This window comes from Mytilus edulis, chromosome 14 (genome assembly GCF_963676685.1).
Source record: "Mytilus edulis chromosome 14, xbMytEdul2.2, whole genome shotgun sequence".
NCBI lineage: Eukaryota > Metazoa > Mollusca > Bivalvia > Mytilida > Mytilidae > Mytilus > Mytilus edulis.
In genome coordinates, this window is record NC_092357.1 from 2,650,009 (window position 1) to 2,674,747 (window position 24,739).

The 24,739-nt window shown below is 33.6% G+C and overlaps 1 protein-coding gene across 1 annotated transcript in view; it reads right to left on the reverse strand.

Moving 5' to 3' along the window:
• LOC139503376 (uncharacterized) overlaps positions 1–24,739 on the reverse strand; it is a 332,278-nt gene that overhangs the window by 294,092 nt on the left and 13,447 nt on the right. The window contains exon 5 of the mRNA XM_071293146.1: positions 22,392–23,636. Coding sequence (XP_071149247.1) covers positions 22,392–23,636 — 1,245 coding nt within the window. The remainder of the gene's footprint in view (positions 1–22,391; positions 23,637–24,739) is intronic.

Consider the following 24,739-nt stretch of genomic DNA (forward strand, 5'->3'; position numbering starts at 1 on the left):
TGTATCTTGAAGTTGAATATTTAGATACGATTGTTCGTCTCGTTTTACTTTATCATTTGGAGGACCCTTTAACCATGAATATCAATCGTTTGCCAGTAAACAAATTATATATTTTGAAAGTTTTAACATGTTACCAAATAGATAATTAAAGTCGTAACGTATAGCAAAAGATGCAGATCCAGGATTTGAAAAAAAGGATGGGGGTTTCACCTACCTAGAAAAAGTTTGGATTTAAATAGGTAAAAAGTGTAGATAATGCAACAGTATATGAAGCATCTCAAGAAGGTGGAGGCGATGCTCCCTCCCTTAAATCCGCCTCTGAGTGAAAAGAGTTCTTAAAGAAGATATGAGCACACTTTTTTCATTATTTTTTATTTTTTTTTTTTGTCTTTCTGCGTGTTTTCAAACATGACGATTCGACCAAACCTAGTATTGTAGTTAAGACAATCATATGTATATATTTCAGTACACACTTTACTTCTATGATTATCTGTAAAAACTGTCAAAATTTCTGTAAAAAATGAAAATATTTAAGACCAAATCAAAACATGAAAAAATAATTTATAATAGATAATTCTGTAACCTGACTGTTTTAACTTTAATACGATAAATAGTATCGTCAAATAATTGATGCAGCTCGTTGTTAAAACATTAAGCATCTGATTACTTTATGTCGTTGTATGTTGCTACTTAAATCCTGTTTACATATAAAAATAATTTACACTTTACTTGTATATAAAAATTATATATATAAACAAATACTTTACCTTTTGTAAACGAAAAAAAATAATATATGTTTAATTAATTTCCAAGTTAGTCAAGAACAAGACTCGATCACAAACTTTTTCCTGATTCAAATACGCATGTACAGATAAAGTACTTTGACGTAGCTTTCCTTGTATTTCGGTGACCTAAGGTTGAATGACTTCTTGATTTTTTGTTATCGTAACAGCCTCATCTGTTTAGTATTTATACCAATCATTACGCTAGCGCTCTCGGTTACGCTGTACTTTTACTAGATTGCACGTGAAAAGCGGGAAAAGATATACATAAGCTTTATGCATATGGAAAAAATCGGCGGATAATTCCTTAATTTAGTTATATTAGAACAAAAATCGAGAATTATTTTTAAAAAAAATCAACAAAAGAAATCTGACTATTCCCGTAGCGAGAAGGTATTAAGTTTCACCCTTGTCCGTCTGTACTTATGCGTCCCCCTAGAATTAGGTTACCATTCTCTAACTTAAGTTGGCCTCAGCCACATTTTATGGAACTTAAACGCAATGTTTATTTCCAACAATCAATAATCAAGTGTGAATTTGGGTGGCGTCATTTTTACCGTTCTGGTTTTGTTTCTGGAGTTTCTGGAGTTGTGTTGCATCATTTCAATGCCTCCAATGTCTAAACACAAGGTTGTGTCTTTTTTGTGTTAGACTTGAAGATATAATTTTGTTAGGTTTGAGCTGCCAACAGTGCTAGCAGCTCGCAGTATCACTACATCCAGATGTTGACTTCGAGTTAGATTATAATATACTCGAGAGGGGTGGGGCAATTCCTATGTAATGAATGGTAGAGATGAGCCGCTGGAATAGGTCACTATTTCATGCTCCATGATGTATGAAAACTTAAAAGGGTGAGAAATTCAGATTAAATATAATACTATAGGTTGATGTTATCACTTGCCTGATTAAACATAAGTATCTGAAACTATCAGGTGTCAGTATTTAGTTTTGATGCGGTTAAAGAACAATCGTAAATAGAATGAAATTCAAAACAGTGTGGCTGTGGCCATTGATTGACACATTAAATTCATCCATTGATAGGGACAATTAAGGTGAACGTTTGTATGTAACGACCACTGCTCACTATGTACTTTTTAAAGACACTTAAACTATGGGGTCACCAAAGGCTCTCAACACCTTAATAAAGTAATTCGAAAAACTAATCAGAAATAACACGATGTTTTGATTCATATCAATTATATATAAATCAAAACATAAAGGTTATTCCTGATTATTTTTTTGAATTATTTGATAATTAAAGGCGTTAAAAAACCTTTGGTGACCCCACAGTTTAAATGTCTATCGTAGGTACGTCGTGAACAGTGGTCGTATATACAAACGTTCACCTTAATTGTCCCAGTCAATGGATGAATTTAATGTGTCAATCAATGGCCACATCCACACTGTTTTGAATTTCATTCTATATCATCTACTTGTCAAACCAATTATAATAATCTCTATTTATTCCAATGTAGTATTTCCACTCACTGATGCTAGTTATAGATACTATAAATATTGTCTGTTGAAATTTATTCACAATGAAATATATATAAAAGGGGCAAAACGAGGAAAGTGTTTAAGAATTTATAGAAAAAAGCAATGCATTGCAAGCCCCCCCCCCCTCTTTTTTTTTTTTTATCTTTATACTAATATGTACAAGAGGTCTGTTTTTGTTACTTGATATTTGACAAGGTATATATTTTTGATAAGGAAAATATATGAAAAGGGTGGAGTAATTGATGTCTCAGCTGCTCACCCCTACAGATACAGTCAAGTCTGCCTTATATCTCGACTTACATCTATAGATTAAAATTGCGGGTGGGTTGGCAACAATACTTTACAACAAAAGAAATGATTTCAGGCTCCCAAATGTGGACTTTCCATTTCTATGTATCAAATTCCATCAGCGGATATATTTCTAGTCGTCGTAACCACAGGCCCGTTCTCCTGTTCCCCGAATGTGACCTACCGATCTAGATTTATCACCGGTTGTGTACTTACATGAGCAATACGACTGATGCCAGATTGTAGCATGATCTATTAACCCTTCCGGGGCACCTGAGATCACCCCTGTTTTTTTTTTTGGTAAGGTTTGTTTTGCTCAGTGTTAAAATTTCTATGTCGTGTTTTTTTATACTATAACTGTTGTTTGTCTTTGTCTTATTTTGCCATGGCTTGGTTGGTTTATTTTACACTTATGAGTTTTTATGTCTCTTTGGTAACCGTATTCCTCGCTTCTCCTTTACAAGGCATGGGTGTTTAAGGCTATGAATTGTCTATCATGCCTTTATATTAAGAACAATTTAAGAAGATACTTAAAATGAGAAAACAAATTTATGGCCTTTTATAGCAAGCATTACGGTATGATTTTTTTCATTCTTGAAGGCCGTTCGATGGTCCCTAAATACTTATACCCACTTCATTTTAACTGTTGTGGATAATTGTTTCATTTGTAATCATACCATATCTCCTTTTTGTATTATTATGGTTACTTATTATCTTAAAACGGATCTAGACCAGATGATAGACAATCGCCGTCTGCTTTGTATGCGTCACCAGTGGTTTAAATACGGAAGCGTATTAGCGCCACATAATTGATTTTTACATCAAATGACCATGAGGGCATTCCGGTGTATTGTTGTCACAGTCATTTCTAACCACGTGACTTTCTTTTTTGACTGATAACCGAACGCAAAATAACATTCATTATTGCTTTCATCAATAAATATTCATATTTTTTTTTTTTGAACACAGATAAATGATATGAAAATGTTCTGTCGTGAAAATATATATAACTATATCAATAACAAATCAAGAATAACGAAAATTTGTGTTAACGCATGCGGAAGAATATTTCAAGAAATTTTGCGGAAAAATATACTAGTCAACAAAAGAAACGATACACGATTTTTTTTCAAGTCAAAGATGAAGATTTCCTTTTATAGGACCAATATTGAAGGTAGTAATATTTAATGGCCATGGAAATACAAGTTTAAATTTTTTTTTTTTTTGCTTTCATGACGTCATTTGACGGAATTTCATTTTTCTGACAAAATTTTCATAAAACGACAATTTAAAAACAGATGTTCGAACTAATGATGCCAACCTCTCATTTAAAGGTAAAGACAATGTTTGCCATCAATTCGTTTTTAAAAATCATACAGTTTCTTCGTTTATCTTTAAGGTAAAGTTCGACAGTTACAGTGTGTTGTTTTCTTATTGATTTGAGAAAAAATATTTTTGCATTTTTTAAGATTTAAAAAAACACGTTTTTACCAAAGATTAAAAAAAAACAACATTATTTTAACTCATTTGTTAACATAACTTGAAAAGCATATTGAATATTTTTAAACAAATATGAAAATTCATTTAGTACTAAGAAAATTGTATATCGATTTTTTATCAAACGTTCCACAAAAATCATTTGCACCCTATGATCGTTTACACGGAATTTAGTTCCTTTCGGATAGGTTTTAATTTTCATTATCGTATGTGGATACATTGCAAATGAAAGCTTTTTAAAATGCCGCATCTCATTTTGTTTCATATTTAATACTTTTTGATAAATTTTATTCCAAAGTCGTGTATCGTTTCTTTTGTTGACTTGTATATGAATGCCTACTCAAATCCAATCTATTTGAAAAATCCAACTAATACAGAAGAGTGTCCACCATGCACTTACTGCACTATTATTAAAATAGTAAAATTGAATTATATACAAATGGGGGAAAAAATTATATATATACAAATATTAATATAATATAAAACAAACCAGAGTATACAAATTTGTATCACTACACTACAATTTAATAATTATTACGGTGAGGTTGAATACCCTGTCATTTATACATCATCCACGCACGAACTTGTCTCTCTCTCTATATATATGTACCTTAACCATGTTAACCTCACTTTTTTCTGAGACAAGACTTTTGTGCTTGTGACCATCCACGCGGTCATCCGATATTTAGTACTTCATTACTTTGATTTTTCACATTGATATAAAAACAGAATATGTGATATGATTGCCAATGAGAAAACCTATTGACACAGAAAGTAAAAGCTATAGGTCACCGTATGGCCTACAAAAATTTGCAAAGCCAATACCGCATAGTGGACTATAAAAGGTTCTGAAAAGACAAATGTAAAACAATTCAAACGACCAAGGTAATAACGCAAACATAGGAAGAAATATAAAAAAAAATGTGCGCCGCTAATATGCTTCGATATAAGCACACATTGAAATATAAATATAAAATAAAAAACGATGAGATGTGGTATGATTGCCAATGATGCATTTTGTAATTATAAATAGAGCTTTATTACAATTTGACGAAAGTACGTACGCTTGACGAATCATACATTAGATTCGTTTTAAGGGATCCTTTATTTTGACATATTTATGAAATCTAAATCGAAGCGACATGGAACTTCGATGGTGTTTGCCTATTAAGGACAAATACGTGTACACTGCATGTAATGACACGTGTTAAACTTGATTTTTCGTAAGCCAAAGGAATTTCATGACGTACGAAAGGTAAAATAATAATACCACCAGGGGGAAGGTATGGTGGCCGGTTAAGGCCATTTCGTGTTTTCGCCCTTCATATTCTATAAGGCGAAAACGCGAAATGGCATTAACCGGTCACCATAGGAAGGAGATTGATAACTCTACAAAATTTCCTAAATATAGGGTCATCAGGAGAAAAAAACAATAAACAAAAGAATGGTCCACAATTATCAGATGATTAAAACAATTAAACGAGTAAAAATGTTCTGTTTAACTGAAGATAATAAATAGTATTATTAAAATCTGCGGAATACTAAGGCAACGACCATTAACTTTGAAATGTGTGGGGGTTGGGGGGGGGGGGGTGCTTAAAATTGGTTCGGTTCACTGTTGTTTTCTACGATCGCAAGAGTCTGATTTTTTTTTTTAAATATATTTAGTTCTAACTACTACAAACATTGCAGCATCCTTGTCTTGCAATTCACGATGATCCGTGTTGACAATTTGATGATGGCATACTCATTAAAAATAAAAATAACTTGTGAATCTTGTCGTTAAATTTAGAATATCATACTTAATAAATTTCATTAAAATGTTAAATTTGAACACAATTCCTGCGCAAATGTGTGTAATCGTGGGAAACAATAGTAACGTATCGGAAATAAGTTTGTTTGGATATCAAAAGCGTGTTTTATTTGCAATATTTAAATTTTTAAAGACAAGTTTAATTCAGAAAAGAATGCTGTTTTACCGGATAAAACACAGACTCTCAGCATTATCGTAGAAATGTGTAATACATGCTCCGTTCGTTCCTTTCGTCAAAATGTAAGAAAGCTCTTTTGAGACAACTATCCACCAGAGTCGTAAGGATGTGGTCAACAGAGTTTAGCAAAACATATAGTCTTGTCTGAGCACGCATTTATTTCACGGTCAAGAATAACACGTTGTCTGAAAATTCTTTTTTAATCTTAAACTGTTCAGGTAAAATAATACATCCATGTTACTGTACTATGTGATACAAAACCAGATTTAGTTTATTAATTGAAATGAGTTTATTTTGGATCAAAACATGTTTGTTTTTTTTTTCACACAAAGTTATGTGTCGCCTCGCGTATTTTTTATCTATTTAGTGAACCTTTAGTTATTTGAAGAAAAAAAATCAAAACAAATGGACGTTTTTAACTACTTGACTGGCTATAACAGCCCTTGCTTCCGCCTTTTGGGGCATTTAATAAATAAATTTAATTTTACCATATGGTAATTGATATAATCTAGAATGACAAAAAAGTTAATAAAAGTAAAGTAGAGAAAAAATTTGAATAATTAAATGAATAAATAAATTCCTGAATAATTGAATAAATAAATAAAAGAAAAAATATGACAATAAATTACGGAAGCGTATTAACGCCACACATTTTTTTTTTATTTTTCTTCCTATCTTTGCGTTAAATGCAAAGGTTTGCGTTATATCGCAAAGGTTTGCGTTATAACGCAAATGTATAACGCAAATCTTTGCGTATCCTTTGCGTTTGACGCAAAGGTTTGCGTTATAACGCATTTAGGATACGCAAACCTTTGGGATATAACGCAAACCTTTGCGTAATAACGCAAACATTTGTTTTATCTTATTTCTTATTTATGATTCAAAGGAAACAGTAGTTATTAATGGAGGAGGCTGTATATATTAAAATCAATCACCTTTGTAGTCATTGCATGGTAAAATGCTTGAATAATTAGATCATTGATTGACTAATAATGCGCAGAATAATATAAGAAGATGTGATATGAGTGCCAATAAGAAAACTCTCCATCTGAGTCACTATTCGTAAAAGTAAACCATCATAGGCCAAAGGACGGTCTTCAACACGGAGCATTGGCTCACACTGAACAACAAACTACAAAGGCCCCCAAAAACGATATTCATGTTACTACTAGTATATATATTACAAAGAAAATTGAGTAAATTGAGGTTATATCGAAGAAAAAAAAATCAACCCTGCTAATATAGCTATAACCGAATATAAATATACTTCCAAAGTAAGACCTCGTTTGAGAACTGTGTAAAGTAGGTTAGATGCAAACAAGCTACCCTTTGGCAATAAATGTATAGAATGGAGATGTTTTATTAATAAAATTATGTTCTCTCTATTCAAATTGCTACCCAAGCATCTTAAAAATACTTCATTATATTGAAATGAAAATTCAAGGACTTTCTATCAAAGAATCTTGATCATATTCTGAGATTTAAAAAAATGTTTCCTTATTAATAATTCATTTTAAAGCAGAAAGATCATTTTGTCTATTTGACTCGGAGGTTTCACAATTGTATGACATTATTTTTTATCTTTCAATTTAAATATGACTATATACTAAACTATATCTATTTTCTTGTTAAATTATATACTTTTCTGATGCACAAATCAGTCTTAATTTATGTATAATTGCACTTCAAGTATTCCATTATTCCTATGCATATTTATTATAATGATTTGGCCTTGTATGTATGTTTCTTTTTTTATCTACTAGTAAATCACATTCGAAATGAATGACAGACAAACATATATACAAAACTTCAAGTCAAGACATCAAGATATTTGCGTTATATCGCAAAGGTTTGCGTTATAACGCAAAGGTTTGCGTTATAACTCAAAGGTTTGCGTTTAACGCAAAGGTACATGTTTGCGTTATAATGTAAAGGTTTGCGTTGTAACGCAAACATAGGAAGAAAAATTTAAAAAAAAAAATGTGTGGCGCTAATACGCTTCCGTAATAAATACAATAAAAGAATATCAAAATGATTTTTTTTCAGAAAACCAAAAATAAACCAAAAATAAAAAGTATATACGTAAAAATAAATAATTAATAAACACGGAGCCACCAAAAGTAGGAATAGGAGGAAAGCTATGCCAAGCAAACAACAGTGAGCGGCAGCAACGGTTGTACTGGTACACCAGCAGCCAAGTAAAGAGCGGATAATTTTGATATGCCAAATTGTGTATGTGAATTTAGTTGCCAAATATTTGTGTAAACCGAAATATGCCTAAATTTGTGTATGTGGATTTTGCAAAAATAATTAGAAAAATGTTTTGTATGATTAAGAAAAAGAGAAGTAATAAAATAAATAAAAAACTTAAGGGTGTATGTATAATTTTGACTGCTTTGTGCTAGTCTACCGTAGTTGCAGGACTTTATTGTGCTAGTATACTGGAACGCTATCCGCAAGAAGACAACGTTCCACGCTAATTATAGCTGGGCTAGTACAAACCAGATCTTGCGAAGTACCATTTTTTAAGTCTTAAATTTGGCTTGCGGCTTAATGATAGGAAAAATTTATATAAGGACCAAAATTAAACCATTTTGATAGACACCTTACCTTTTTTCTTATGATTTCCTTCCTATTAACAACGGATATTTTCTCAATTTGCCTTTACATTGAAATTGATCGCTTGTTATAGTTAAGTTTTTGTGTTTTGGTCTGTATTTCATATACTGTATGCAATAGGTCAACTAGATTTGTTGTATGGAAGGATTGTAAGCTCTACATATCTGCCTGGCATGGTTTATCTGACCTTGACCTCATTTTCATGGTTCATTGGCGGATCCAGGGGAGGGGGTTCCGGGGGTTGGAACCCCCCTTTTTTGGCCTACCAATCACGGTATTTGAATGGAGACATAAAGTTTGACCCCCCTTTTTTCCTGGGTTGGAACCCCCCTTTTAAAATAGCTGGATCCGCCCCTGTGGTTCATTGGTCAATGTTTAGTTTTCTTGGTTAAGTCTGTTTCTTAGAAACAATAAGCAATAGGTCAACTATATTTCAATTTCTCTTCAGTGATTCTCAGGAGGCTCAAATGAAATTGAAAATCCAAAGCTTATTGAAAGGATGAAGAGCTATAAACCAAAAAGAACAAAAAAGTATGCCAAAGCCGGCAAGGAATCAGAGTTTTGCATGAGGGGGATAGATTCCTTAATTTCAAATAAGCAAATTTTAATAAAACAAAATCTGTATTTTCATGCCAGTATCGAAGTATTGGCTGCGGGGACAGTGATACCCTCGGGGACTATCAGTCCACCAGCAGAGGCATCAGACCAATGGTTGTAATAACATAAACGGTACCAATTTGTCTGCACTAATCAATGTCACTTCAGTGATGCTCGAGGCCAAAATAATTGAAAATCCAAAGCTTATTAAAAAACCTATAAACCAAAAAGGACAAGAAGAAAGACAAAGTCGGGCAAGGAATCAGAGCTTTGCACGAGGGAGATACGTACATTCCTTAATTTCAAATTATTTCAAACATTACGTATATTCCTTAATTTCAAATTATTTCAAAAATTTTGTAACAGCTTATTTTAAATAAAAACACAAAATCCGTATTTTCATGCCTGTACCGAAGTATTGACTATTGGGATAGTGATACCCTCGGGGACTATCAGTCCATCAGCAAAGGCATCACCCAGTGAAAAATCTTTAAGGGAACAACCATTTAACAATTTAATTCATTTCTTCAACGCTATCAATCAAATTATTCAACTATAAGGTATGGGGGAAATTAGGATTCAACATAATATATATTTTTGTTCTCTGGTAACTTTTTTTTTTATCAGCTCGGGAATCAGAATATTATTTTATAAAAAAACAAAATAACCCCCCCCCTCCCCCCCCTCTCATTCGTTCGCTTAGTAAAGTAAAATTCTCGAAAAAAAAAGTCAATTTCATTTTCCAGGTGACCTGTTGTCCTATTTGTAATTACTGTGTTAAAATACGTGAGAGAAACTTCGCGCCTTTATTATTAGTGCCTTTACCCTTTATTTGTGATTTACTCCACATTTTAGATTAGAAAGTTTAAATGTTATCCATCTGCTGTAAGTATTAACCGAATTTCTTTCTGTATCAGAGGGGGTTGTCAGAATGTTCTGACCTCATAAATTATACATTTCTTGAGACATCGACCTTGTCATTTCTCCATCACTTGCATGATTGTACAGAATTCAAGAATTATATCAATATTACAATAAAGTATTTTCTAATGGATTGAAAAAAAAAAAACAAATTCATGCAAATGCAAATGATCATGGTATATTAATTATATATCATATTATACAATTTAAAATAATTTATAAACGTAGAATATCTGTTTGTCTATGTGCTTAATATACATGTACTATAATATTATGTTGTTTTAGTTTCCTTGAAAATATTTTTTCAAACTAACATCTCTTGTATAACTAACAATTTACCAATTTATTGTTCTTTTGTCTTTGTAGACTTGCTACAATACCCTTTCTTTTATTTCATTCTTATTAACTTATATATGTTTACTGAGAAAACTGGTAGTATACTGATTGCCCTTGGAGAAAGATGTCAGTATAATGGTAATCTCTTAGTTATACTAGCATAAAATAGAGGCAAAATTGAAAAAAATAAAAAATAAGTAAACAAGACATGTAGCAAGCCTACTAATATATATGTTAGCAGTGGCGGATCTAGAACTTTTCCTAAAAGGGGGGCCCGCTGACTGACCTAAAAAGGGGGGGGGGCCGCTCCAGTCATATCAACCAAATTTTTCCCACGAAAGGCCCCCCCCCCTGGATCCGCCTATGGTTAGAGTAGAAAATTAAGGTCATTTACGAATCTTTTCTCACAAGCTATCAACATGATCAACGTGACATGTTAATGAGGTTAGATAAACCAGTTCACATGATTATCTCATGAAATATGATGTTTACCTTTGTTGAGGAACAAACTTAGGACAAACCTATGAATTTTGTTGATATTCAAGACATTTTTGTAATAAAATCTTAGGCATTGGTTAACAGGTTTATGAGGTTAAAACCAATTTCATCATTTTGATAAACACTTGATCTTTATACCCCCGCTTTGAAAAAAAGGGGGTATACTGTTTTATCTCTGTCTGTCCTTCCGTCAGTCCGTCAGTTCATCAGTCCATCAGTCCGTCAGTCTGTCAGTCAGTCCGTCCGTCCCATGAATATTTTTCATCACATTTTTCTCAGGAACTACACTACCAGGATTTCTGAAATTTGGTTTCAGGCTTGATATAAGTCAGCTATACTGTGTGATGCGTTTTCAGATTCATCACTTGACAACTTCCTGTTTACCGAACACTTGTATGATTTTACACATGATAGCCAAGTTGAAAATTTTCGTCACATTTTTCTCAGGAACTACAATACAAGGATTTCTGAAATTTGGTTTCAGGGTTTATATAAGTCAGCTATACCGTGTGATGCGTTTTCAGATTCATCACTTGACAACTTCCTGTTTACCGAACACTTGCATATTTTTACACTATTAATATTATCCACTTGCGGCGGGGGTATCATCAGTGAGCAGCAGCTCGCAGTTTCACTTGTTCATTTTAATTTGAGCAATTATGAATTATGTAGGTTAAAACAATAAAAGAATATAAGGACACTATTGATTTTGCCGCGATATACAAATTAGTTCAGTATTTGATTCATAGGAAAGATTTAGCATTTATTTTCGTTTATTATTTTAATTAATAAGGGAACAACCATTGAACTTTAAAAGGGGGGGGGGGGGTTATAGTCCCCTTCCGACGAAGTCGAAGGTGACTTTATGCTTTTTTTCAAGAAAAATATTCTTCTCCCCAATATACTAAAAAAAAAATAATCAGGCCAAGCAGATGATCAAAATAATGTATATTGAATCCAGATTTACGTCATACCTTATAGTGTTCAATATTAAAAAAAATAATTTAGTGATAGCGCTGAAAAATTTAAAAAAAAAAACCAAAGGTTCGCGTTTAGCGAAAAAAATCAAACCAAAAAACATACCCCCTTTTTTTTTAGCTCACTTGACCCGAAGGGTTTTCTTATCCCATGGCGTCCGTCGTTGTGCGTCGTCGTCGTTATTTTTTTTTATTTTGAACTTCTTCTAGAGAACCACTGAATAGAATGAAACCAAACATGACAGGAATGTTCCTAATGAGGTGCTGACTAAGTGTTGTTACGTTGTAGCCGATCCATCTTCCAAAATGACCGCCAGCGGGGGACGTAGTTTAACATAGGACCCTATGTATAATACATACAAATGTCTTCTTTTAGAGCACCACTGAATGGATTGAAAGCAGACATGGCATGAATATTCCTTATGAGGTGTTGACTAAATATTGTTACTTTGTAGCCGATCCATCATCCGAAATGGCCGCCACCGGGGGACTTATTCAACATAGGACCCTACGGGAAAAACATAAAAATGTCTTCTTTTAAAGAAACAATGAATGAAATCAAATCAAACATGACATGAATGTTCCTTATGATGTGCTGACCAAGTGTAGTAACTTTGAAGCCGATTCATCATCCAAGATGGCCGCCAGTGAGGACATCATTTAACATAGGACAATTTGAAAATACATACACATGTCTTCTTTTAAAAAAAAAACACTGAATGGAATGAAACCAAAGTTGTTACTTTGAAGCCGATCAATCATCCAAGACGGTCACATGAGAGAGACATAGTTTAATATGGGACCCTTTGGGAAATACATATGAATATACTCTTTTAGAGAACTACTAAATGGAATAACATAAAACATGACATGAATGTTCCTTATGAGGTGCTGACCTAGTGTTGCAACTGTGTAGGCAAATATGGCGTCGTTTAGTCTATATGACAGTTAAAGTATGACTATTTGATATTTCAGGAGAGGGATTTTGATTGATTGGTGTTTAACGTTAGTTTTCAAACTGTTGAGCTATTCCGTGGTGGTCAGTTTATATTTATAGATGGAGGATTGGGAAAGGAAAAGGGCACATTATTATTCATAAGATGTAAGCAATTTAGGCAACCGTAAGGCCTTCAACACAAATGACAAAACAAGATGATATAGCGTCGTCTATAAAAAGCTCGACATTAAAAGTGTAAAGCAATTCAAACGAAAAATCTAACGGTCTAATTATACATAACAAAACAAAATATCAAATATGAGTCGAGACATGAACCAACGACAACCACTTAACTAAGGGCTCCAGACTTGGGACAAGCACATTAATAAATAGGGCAGGGTTAATATAAAACCGGAAATGTGGCATCTCTACAAGAGACAGGTGATACAGAAATTAACAGCTATATGTCATTGTATGGCCTTCAACGATAAACACAGCCCAAACCGCATAGACAGCTTTAAAAGTCCCCGAAATCGAATTTGTAAACCAATTCAAATTATTAAACTAACGGCCTAACTAATGTCGAAAAAATTAACGAACAACAAATGTGAAACGTACATACCAACAAACAACAACCACGACAATTCTTACTTTGGACAGGCAAATAAAACATACAGAATGTGGAGGGTTTAAACATGTTATCGTGATCTCAACCCTCCCCAACAATGGACCAGTTGTGTAACAGTACACATGTGAATGAGCGCTAGACCCTCTCCGACGCTGGGACAGTTGTGTAACAGTACACATGTGAATGAGCGCTAAACCCTCCCCGACGCTGGGACAGTTGTGTAACAGTACAACATGTAAATGAGCGCTCAACCCTCCCCGACGCTGGGACAGTTGTGTAACAGAAAACCATGTGAATGAGCGCTAAACCCTCCCCGACGCTGGGACAGTTGTGTAACAGTACACATGTGAATGAGCGCTCAACCCTCCCCGACCCTGGGACAGTTGTGTAACAGTACACATGTGAATGAGCGCTCAACCCTCCCCGACCCTGGGACAGTTATGTAACAGTACACATGTGAATGAGCGCTAAACCCTCCCCAACAATGAGACATTTGGGTAACAGTAGACCATGTGAATGAGCGTTCAACCCTCCCCGACGCTGAGACAGTTGTGTAACAGTACACCATGTGAATGAGCGCTCAACCCTCCCCGACGCTGGGACAGTTGTGTAACAATACAAGAACAACCTGTAAAAATCAGTTGCAAGTAGATTAACTCTGAAGATCGGTACGAGACACACAAACAAACAAACTAACATTAGGATCATAGACACAAAGCACCGAAATAATAGTATTTGCAATTACTGGAAATATATTCAAAGCTAATTGCAACTAGTACTGAAATCAATCTTGTTCTCCCGGACTGAAGTATCAATCAGTTAACAACCTACGAATTCATTAAATACAAAATAACATAGTCTGACGTACAAACTTCTGGATAAGTTGTATGACTTGCATATAGATCCATATACAATGAAAGTTTTTGAAATGAGGTTCATCCGAAGGTTCTAACCATCGATATTTGCAATAGCAATAATAGTTAGAACCAAAAGATTTCCTTCGAGGACCACAAGAGAAAATAATTCTGATAACTTTCCGTTAACTTTACTTTATTCCAAAGTATTCCAGTTTGGTTACTTAAAACAAATTTGGTTAGACACGATTTCCTTATTTATCATATTCCAGACAGAAATTGACGAATTCGTGTACAGTTTATTATTCTTAAAAATCAATAACGGGGGGTAGCCTGATTTGTTTAGCAAAATTGAGTAACAGGAAAGCATAAAGACAAATGTTACGAACACTGTTTATAGTAATGTCTATCGGAAGTATCTTCCTGTTCTAAAAAAATCACCGTATACTTCATTTATGTCACCCAAAATAACAAACACGTTTTATTGATCTTCAGAATATCTCCGGAAGAGGTAATTAATTAAAGATTCTTTTTTAAACTCTTCACTAGAAGACATTCTAGAGATGTGCAGAAGATACAAATAAAACACGCCCCTACACAATTCTTGGTTCATTGAAGATTATACAATTTGTTTTAGAATAATCATTTTCTGATATCATTGCTTGTAACTATACATGTAGGATGGGAATTTCAAAGGTATACGTGTTTGAAAGGGATAGGGACGATGATTTTTCTAGTATGCACTTCTAGATTTGAACAAAATCAAATAATAAGCCAGTTTGATTTTTTTACTTGATTAATTACGATATCATAGTACTGTCACACCACTTGTGAACCTCGTCCAGAAAATGTATGAAATATTTGTCACTGGACGAAAATCAAACAACATTCAACCAATCTCTGCAAAACCCGTACAAAGCTGTACAGTCTAGTTGTTTTTATGCCCCCTACGATAGAAGATGGTCATTATGGTAATCGATCTGTGCGTCCGTTCTTCTGTCCGTCCGTTCATATGTCTGTCCTGATTTTCAGGTTAAAATTTTGGTCAAGGTAGTTTTTGGTGAAGTTGAAGTCAAATCAACTTAAAACTAAGTTCACATGTTCCCTATGATATGATTTTTCTAATTTGAATGCCAGATTAGAGTTTTGACCAACATTTCACGGTCCACTGAACATAGAAAATGATATCAATACATAGACAATAACTGTTTAGTGTCTTTGAATATCAGCTGTATTTGTACGAGGCTAGGAAACAAGGTGTATGCGAGCTCTCAGCGAGCTATTACACCTGTTTCGATCCGAGTACAAATACAGCTGATATTTAAAGACACTAAACAGTTATTGTCTTTATCCTGCAATTAATTCTGTATATTATTTGTGTTTTGAAAGACACAAAAGCATATGTTTTGCATTTATTTTCGATTTGAAATCCCTTGGGGCCCGTGTAGTAGTACGATACAGTAATCGCACATTCAGCTGAAGACGGGTTCGCAAAACAAGAATCTCGAATGGTCAACAATAATACATAGTTCAAGGTGAATAATTATCTATTTTAACATAACAACTAATTTCAACAGTAAAAACAAATAACAAAACATTGTCCAATTTGAAACAGGAGTGTACGAGTTGTACTACGCTTCAGACTCGACATTCACTAAACATGCATGCTGAGATTGACATGGTTGTTTTTGATACACAATCATACACATTCAAGTTTTGAAATCGATAGATGTCATCGTAGAAAAGACTGCTTTTCATGTGTGTATATATGCTATCAGAACATTTGTGTGATTCTTATTGCTCTGAAGAAATGTTTGAAAACAAACAGAACGTATAAAAGTAATTGTTAATTCGCATTTGAAACGTCATTGCAATGCAACTGCAATACACATTGTGAGGTCACGCAGGTTCACACAATACTCAGTCCGGCAGTGGGCGGAGCTTTTAAGCGATATCTGTATAGTATACAGATTTTTTTTAAAAGTAACTTTTTACAGAGATTACAGTAACTTTTCTTCATTGGCTAGAGGTAGGGGGGGGGGGGGGTTCAGATCTCACAAACATGTTTAACCCGCCGCATTTTTGCGCCTGTTTCAAGTCAGGAGCCTCTTTCCTTTGTTAGTCTTGTATTATTTTAATTTTAGTTTCTTGTGTACAATTTGGAAATTAGTATGGCGTTCATTATCACTGAACTAGTATATATTTGTTGAGGGGCCGGCTGAAGGACGCCTCCGAGTGCGGGAATTTCTCGCTACATTGAAGACCTGTTGGTGACCTTCTGCTGTTGTCTTTTCTATGGACGGGTAGTTGTCTCTTTGACAAATTCCCCATTTCCATTCTCAATTTTAGATACAGCATAGCGATATCTGTAGGGCTGTATCTGTATACATTTGTAGTAGAACACCCAATTGCAGTATAAATTGAATTATTCGTCAACCTATACAGATTTAGTTATAAGCAGGAAAAGGAGAGTAGATAATTAGCCTAATAATTGGATAACTTGCAAAATTGATATATAAAATGAGCGTTATTTATATAAATAAACTTATGACTATCATAAGACCATCATAAGACACCTCTCGTGTAGTCCTAACTGTCTGACCAACTTTGGAGATGTCCTAATTGAGGACCACTTTGTGAAACCAACTAAGGTCTTAGATATATCTTATAATAAAGGGAAATCATAATTCATTGAAATTTTGCATGAAGACAGATCATACTTATTACAATATTTTAGGCGAAAAGAAAATTGGGGTCACCGATGTTGTTTTCGATTCCGAGATATGGGTTTTATTCATTAAAAAGGGGTGATTTTCCAGTTTTTGTACTCTAACTTTATTAAGATGTTTTCACCAATTTTCATACAACTTTGATGAATTGTTTATATCTGTTGATGTAAATTCCGTTTTGATTTTCATTCATTTCTAATATGACATTGAGAAGTAATGAATATCTCTGAAATTGCACCACAAGGTTTCATATCACAAATGAAAGGCTGAAATTGAGTTTGCGGGTACATGTAATTGCTCCAAACGTTCATGAATTATATAGGGGCCAAAAACAAGCAATTCACTAATTTTACTATTTTACAATAACTTGTGTTAAAGTGTATGGATCTATCTAAAATTGTACTACAGGGTTCCACACCACAAAGAGAAGGCTGGGGGTAATTACTACAAGAGGAGGGGGTCATAATTATATTCTGCAAGTTTTTGAAGTTTTAAAACTTTTCGAAATATATCAAGAAGAAATCTCCAATTGCACAATAGTTTAAACCTTCGACCACATATATTTTGTGTCAGAAATTTATGTTATGTCAAAAAATTAATCAGAATCCAAATTCAGACGGTATATATATATATCAAGCTTGAATATTGTGGCCAAACGTGCCCAAACTGTTCAACCTCTGCGCTCGTATTAGGCTGCGCTCAGCGTAGCATTTTATTGTTGATGTAGGTCATCAATAGTACCAAAATATATAACTAAGCATATGTGTATTATTTGACGTCTAGCGGCCTTATTTTCAACTTGCTGGTCCTACAGTTCGCTAACTAGAGTTTGAAGAAATATAACAAAATATGATTTTTTTTTTGTGCCCAAATTATGTTAGCTTGAACAAAACATTAAAGAGAGATTGAGTATCATGTACAATATAATATGGTGCTAAATTTTCTTTGATTTCGACAGCCAGAAACCGATGTAAAATTTTGGATGATTTTCAACTGACGTTATTTTAATTTAATATTTCAATAAATATGATTACTCTACAAATTACTCGTTTTCATGCCCCCCCCCCCCCCCCCCAAAAAAAAAGTGAGAGGCACTAGATATCAAAGGAATATTCGGGAAAGATGGACGACATCTGGGTAATTTCTTTCAACATATGTGATTCAAATAGCACTTCACAAATAAATTACGTCCAGTGGCAAGTTTAATGTATACAAGTATTCAGAACTAGAACATATCAATTTTTACCCTGCTTTGTATTAACCCGACAGGCTGCGCCGGATAAATATAAATATGAAATGTGATTTTTGATGAAGTATTTCAACATGTAGTATAGAAAACTATAGTTATAGTGATATGAGAAAACTGTCGAAACTCATTGTTCCTATTTACAACCCTATGTTGGACAGAAAACTACAAATTCCAGAAGCTGTACACTAACATGCTGCTACTCTTGGTCTATGTGTGTCTCCCCCCCCCCCAAAAAAAAAAAAATATTCCCTAAATCCTAAATACCGCATCGCAACGATACGCTGCCAAAGAAAAGTATTTGTCACCGACTTTTCGTTTTCTAGAAAATGGTCCGAGAGGGTACTAAATTATATTGAATATGCTATGAGTTTCCAATGTTCTTAGTGTTGATTATGCATGATGATTAGGTGTTTTGTATTGATATGTTCTTTTTATCATAAGGGTCTGGATAGAGGGTCATTAATTTATTAATATTTATTTTGTGTTACCAATATATTTTATTCTTTATATTTAAGCATCATTCTCTAATCTTCGGGGTTTTTTTTGTATTTTATTCTGCAGTATTTGCCCATTATTCTGTATTCCGTAAATTTACCCCAATACAATCAGACCCTCTTTTATGGACACGTATTTTTAATTTAATTATAACAGTTGTAAAAAATATGATATGTTCATTATCATTTCTCCTGCTTTAGTGGAACGTTCCTTCGAGCCGCTTGCTAGTTTATAAATTAGCAACCTTACGACTGACACGAAAACGGCGACATCATATAATCCTAAGACATGTCTAAGTCTTAGTAGACAGCTTTGTGAAACTGGCCGCAGATCAGACCAAATTGACATTACTTTTTTCGCAATTATATTAACCTAGTGATGTCTGAGTTAAATGGAAGGAACATGATATGACATTAGTCAACCATTCTCTATGACATTAGTCAACCATTGTCGATCGTTAGCTTATTTGTCATTTTCAACTTTTTTTTTATACCGGCGTCACTGTTTAGTCTTTTGTAATCGAAACGCGCGTCTGGCGTAATTACTAAATTTTAATCCTGTGATCTGGGATGAGTGTTAACAGTCACATTTTTTACCTATCAAACGTACGTGTTGACTGTTTTATAGAAATAATAACATTCCTTCACTTCTTTCATACATCCCAATTATCACATCTGTTTGGTGTAACGATTAAATCTTATGCCTCGTATAAAATGAACAGTGAGTGTCCAAAAGTGTGTAAAAGAACACCCACAACATCCTTAGTTTGATAGAGTATAAATAAGACAGCTAGTATAACTCTTATCTGTTAAAGTCATTTATTTCATACTTTTTACAATTTATTTTTGTATCGGTTCTCAGTAGTGTGTAATGTATCCGATTTCATAGAGGTCACAGCCTTCTTACATGTGTTAGTTTTAAAACTAGAATTGTATTATGTATTAATAGGTTGGTGCATTTTTGGTGCATATTTGTTGGCAATTTAGGTCGGGTAAACGAGTAAAATTTATTAGATCAAATTCTTGGTGCAAAGTTGGTGCATTCTTGTTGACCAATGTTTATACAAGGACTCTGTTTTAGAGATGAAAGAATTCAATACCAGAAGGAATTATACAATATGAAACGTTCGAAAGGATATTGTCATTCTATGCAGATTTTGGCAGATATTGGGAGAACCATTATAGATTCATAGAAATGTTGTGCTACATTATTATTCATTTGTGTTTATTTTTGTGTTATTTGTCCGAACAGTAAAGGACACTGTTGCGTGTTTTCTGCATAGTATTGAACAATTTGCGTGCTTTTATTTTTTGTTTACACCGTATTGGTCATTGTTTTGTATAGGGAATGTAAGGGACGACATCAAAAGATCAATGTAAGATAAAAAACTTAATTCAAAAAGTTTGGGGGTGGGGGGTTGAACTGCTGCAAGATTTGGTTATCCGACATTGATTTTTACATATATCCATATGGGTCAATCAATTTTTCCCAAATTAAGTTAATAGGGGGGTAGGGGGGTCAGTGAAAAAACTATTTGAATTAAGTTTTTTATCCTTCATTGAACTTTTGATGTCGTCCCTAACGTGTAACGAAATCCGTTTGTGGTAATTTGTGAAAGTAATGTACCATGAGTGCCTAACATTTTTCTATGTGAATCTTCGTATCATATGTTTTGTAACTGTATCTTATATAAATATTCGCCTGGAATGAACTTTTAATAAACAATAGATTTGTCGATTTATTAGTATATTTTCATTCACTATTAATGGTGGCAATTTATGTCAGGTTAACAAGTAGAATTTATGTCGGATTCTTTTTGCATAGTTGGTGCATTCTTGGTGACAAATGTGTATCTATGGACTCTGTTTATGAGTTAAAAAGAATTGAAGACGAGAAGGAACAATACAATATAAAACTTTTAAAGGATATTGTTATTCTATGCAGATTTTTGGCAAATCTTATTAAAGAGGATCCTGTCATTGTTTTTATACGGAAATCAATGTAACGATCGATTTCTGTTTGTGGTAACTTGTGAAAGTAATGTACTACATGTACTATGAGTGCCTAACATTTGTCTAGGTGAATCTTCGATTCATATATTTTTTAAGCCGTATATTATGTAAATATGCGCCTGGAATGGAATTATAATGAAAAAAATTAGACTAGTCGATTTACTAGTATATTTTCATTTAACATCTTTGAATTATCTGTCGTCAAAATGTCCTATATTTCAATGTACCCGGTCTGACCTGAAAGTTTTATGATACTCAACCGTCGTGGCGAGGTTCTCATGGTTCCTTTTGATGGTATGTCGGACCATAGATGTAATAACTATTATATATATGGTCGGACGGTGTTTCTTATTCTCTTGTTTCTATTATGCTTGATTTTGACAATTAATGACAAAAGAAAGAAGCAGTTTGTAGAACGAATATTTGCCCTTCCCTCACTTACATTCGCTTTTTCATGTGCATATACATGAAATATTTGCCACTGAACGTTAAACAAGAAACAATCAATCAATCGTTACCTCAGAAAATTAATCACATGGCTAATTGATATATAAATATATCACTTTTATCTGAATTCAAGAAAAAAAATCTTGATTGGTACTCATATGTATTATTCATTTTATCTTCTTATCCGAATTCGGATAACAACCAAGACAAATTAATATTAGATATAGATATACTTATCCCATTTTGCATAAGGATACTCATTGCATACTAAACTCTTTGAGGTAGGCAATCTATACTTCTTATCCGAATTCGGATAAGAAGTATAGATTGCCTCTTATCCGAATTCGGATAAGAGCAGTTATTTATCCAAGGTAATGGGTTTTATCTATTTTATCCAAATTCGGATAACATAAGTTTCTGTTGATATGTACATTGTCGATCTTATATTCCTTAGCTTAATAGTGAGAATTCGGGAATTCATGTTCTTCGTTTTTATAAATAAAAAGGTCGCTTACCAAAGTTCTTATATCAGAATTCTTGCTTATCCGAAACACCCATTGACTTGAGCATATGGAAATGCTCAAAAGCAATTGGAAGCTGTTTTGTTTTGTATTAGCATATATCAGTATATAGACCGTTTGAAATTAAGAACTAATCCTTTCCGTACTTTAATTCGTTTTCGGGGAAAAACATATTTAAACTTTTCATTTTTAAATTTGTATCTATTTAACAGGCATGCCAGATAAAGTCAAACTTGAAGAAAACCATGTCTAGCATTTCAGCCAAACAAATGTGTTTACATTGATCATCGTCATTATCATTAGGTTGTTGTTTCCTTTTGGTTAGCTGACAAACATATCATTATTTCTCTGGCAAGACAATTGCACTCGGAGTGTAATGTTTAATATTATATAATTCTCAACAATAATCAAGTTTGTCGGTGTAAAATTTAAATGTCTTATAGAACTATGAGTGTATTTATATAAGTGTGTTGCCTGTAGTTTACACTAATCGAAACTTTGAATAACATGTACTACCTTTTCTGCAATCCATGACATAATTGTGTGTATGCTATGTTCAATGCCATGCGAAGGACATATCCACACTTGGTCTGTGTCAGTAAGATCGTTAACCTGCAGGAAGCATGGGTTATCTGGTGAGTTACAACATATTCTTGTCACAAAAGATGTATCATTGATTTGAGTCTGATCGCTACTAGTTCTAATATACATATCACTTATTTTCTCTAAGGCTGATGTTAGACATTCACAGATGCTGGAAGCTACATCTCTCGCTATAAGTGTGTTTGAAGTGGTATGAACAAGACGAGAAATGATTATCTCATCTTCACAGGCAATATACATATCCAAACATGGATCAATGGTGAACACTCCCGCCCTATGGAACAACATGTCCTTGTTGGACTGCCCGTATGTTTTCACTGCCCAGACATAAAGGCAGTAGCTTATAAATCTGAAGGATAATGCAGGAGGTATCATAAATGATGATGTTTGAAAAGCTAGGGCAATACTCCTGTGCGTAAAGCCAGCTGACTTCAGGTATCCAGAATCATCTTTAGCTCGTACCATACTAGCAACATAGTAAAAATCAGCAGGGATACGCATTTGGTTAGAATTGTATCTCATCGGTTCAACCAATATATCCAGATGGGTCATAACATTTAATAGATAATCTTTGTCTTGGTAAAATTTTACATATTTCTTTCCCTTCCAAACGCTTTCTATTGCTTGTTTTGATACCACCCCTGTCTTGCTCATTGCATCCCATATTTCTTCTCTTTTCTTGTCGCCTTCACAAAATTGCCTATCTGTAACAATTGATTTAAATGCTTCGATGAGAAGAGTGGGAGACAGAATAATTCGGTCGTCCAATTTATGTTCATCGAAGTATAATAACTTGCCAATTGAATGCTGAAATTTCAGAAATACCTTCAACTCAGTTTCCGACAACGGTCTAATAGGCTGCAATGAGTTTATTTTCTTCAGATGATCTAGGGTAATTAGAGAAATGTTGCGTCTAATCAACGATGTAAATTCTAACTCTATCGGGATAAAGCACTTTGGAAGGGGTTCTCCCCATGTTGGTTGCCTCTCTGATTCCCTGATAATAGCGGCCTTAATCTTCGCCATTTCTGGGTCATGTTTGTCTCTAGCGTTTACAAATATTTCTTCATCGAGTACCAATTGTTGCATCAATGGCGTTTTGTGAAACATCTTATAGATTTCTCCAAATATATCATGTCGTCTTTGTTCAATTTCATTCTAAAAAAACACATCAATTTAGTTTTTTCCCACCTATAAAACAATTCATGAAAGATGTACATACTAAATAGATCCATTATTGCAATCGAGTTAACAAAGTTTTTTTTTTTATTTAAACATTATAATTTATTTTCAAAGGACACATACATGAAAAAGCATTGCGTTGACAATATGCAGTACGATAAGTATAATGAAAAAAATATGTATCCTGCTAGCCTGTGTATATCTCCTATACATATATCTCTTTAAATGCCCGTCAACTGCTGAACGTCGTTTTTTTAATTGCTGTTGAGTGTTGTATGAACCGCCATGACATTAGAATGTGTATTGCAGTCGCATTCAAATGTCGTATTGCTTGACCTTATGTTAGCTATACACTAATTTACGTTTTAATGGCTTCCTTTTATAAATTGTTACTTGTCTCATTGGCACTCATACCACATCTTCGTATATCTATTGATTTACGTTTTGTTTGTTTTCTAGCATATCTGTATAGCGATTTTACTGACCAACTTTACCAGCCGGATTAACTCCATTTTCTACGGTGCCAATCTAAACTTAAATGTATTCATGTAATCAATAATATGCCAATGAAAATACAGCATGTGTAAGTAATATCACGTTTAGCTTAAAGCCTTTAAACGTAAGAACAATCGTACACTTTTGTTTTAGGTTATTAATTGTTTTTATTGTGGAAATTGATTGTTACGTTAAAATAAATAATTATTAACTTTGAGCAACAAATGCGAGTTATCTTTTACAGCTAACATTAATTACAAGATAATGACAATAACTGTTTAGTTGCTTTCAATATCATCTGTATGTGTACTTGACTCGAATTCAGAGTGATAGGTCACTGAATCTCTAATAAGATCTGTTTCTTAGCCCCGTATACATACAGCTGACATTTACAGACACTAAACAGTTATTGTCTATGTATTCTTTCATTTTCAATATATTATTAGACATTATTAAGGAGGGACGAAAGATACCAGAGTGACAGTGAAACTCATAAATCAAAACTGACAACGCCATGGCTAAAAATGAAAAAGACAAACAGACAAACAATAGTACACATGACACAACATAGAAAACTAAAGAAT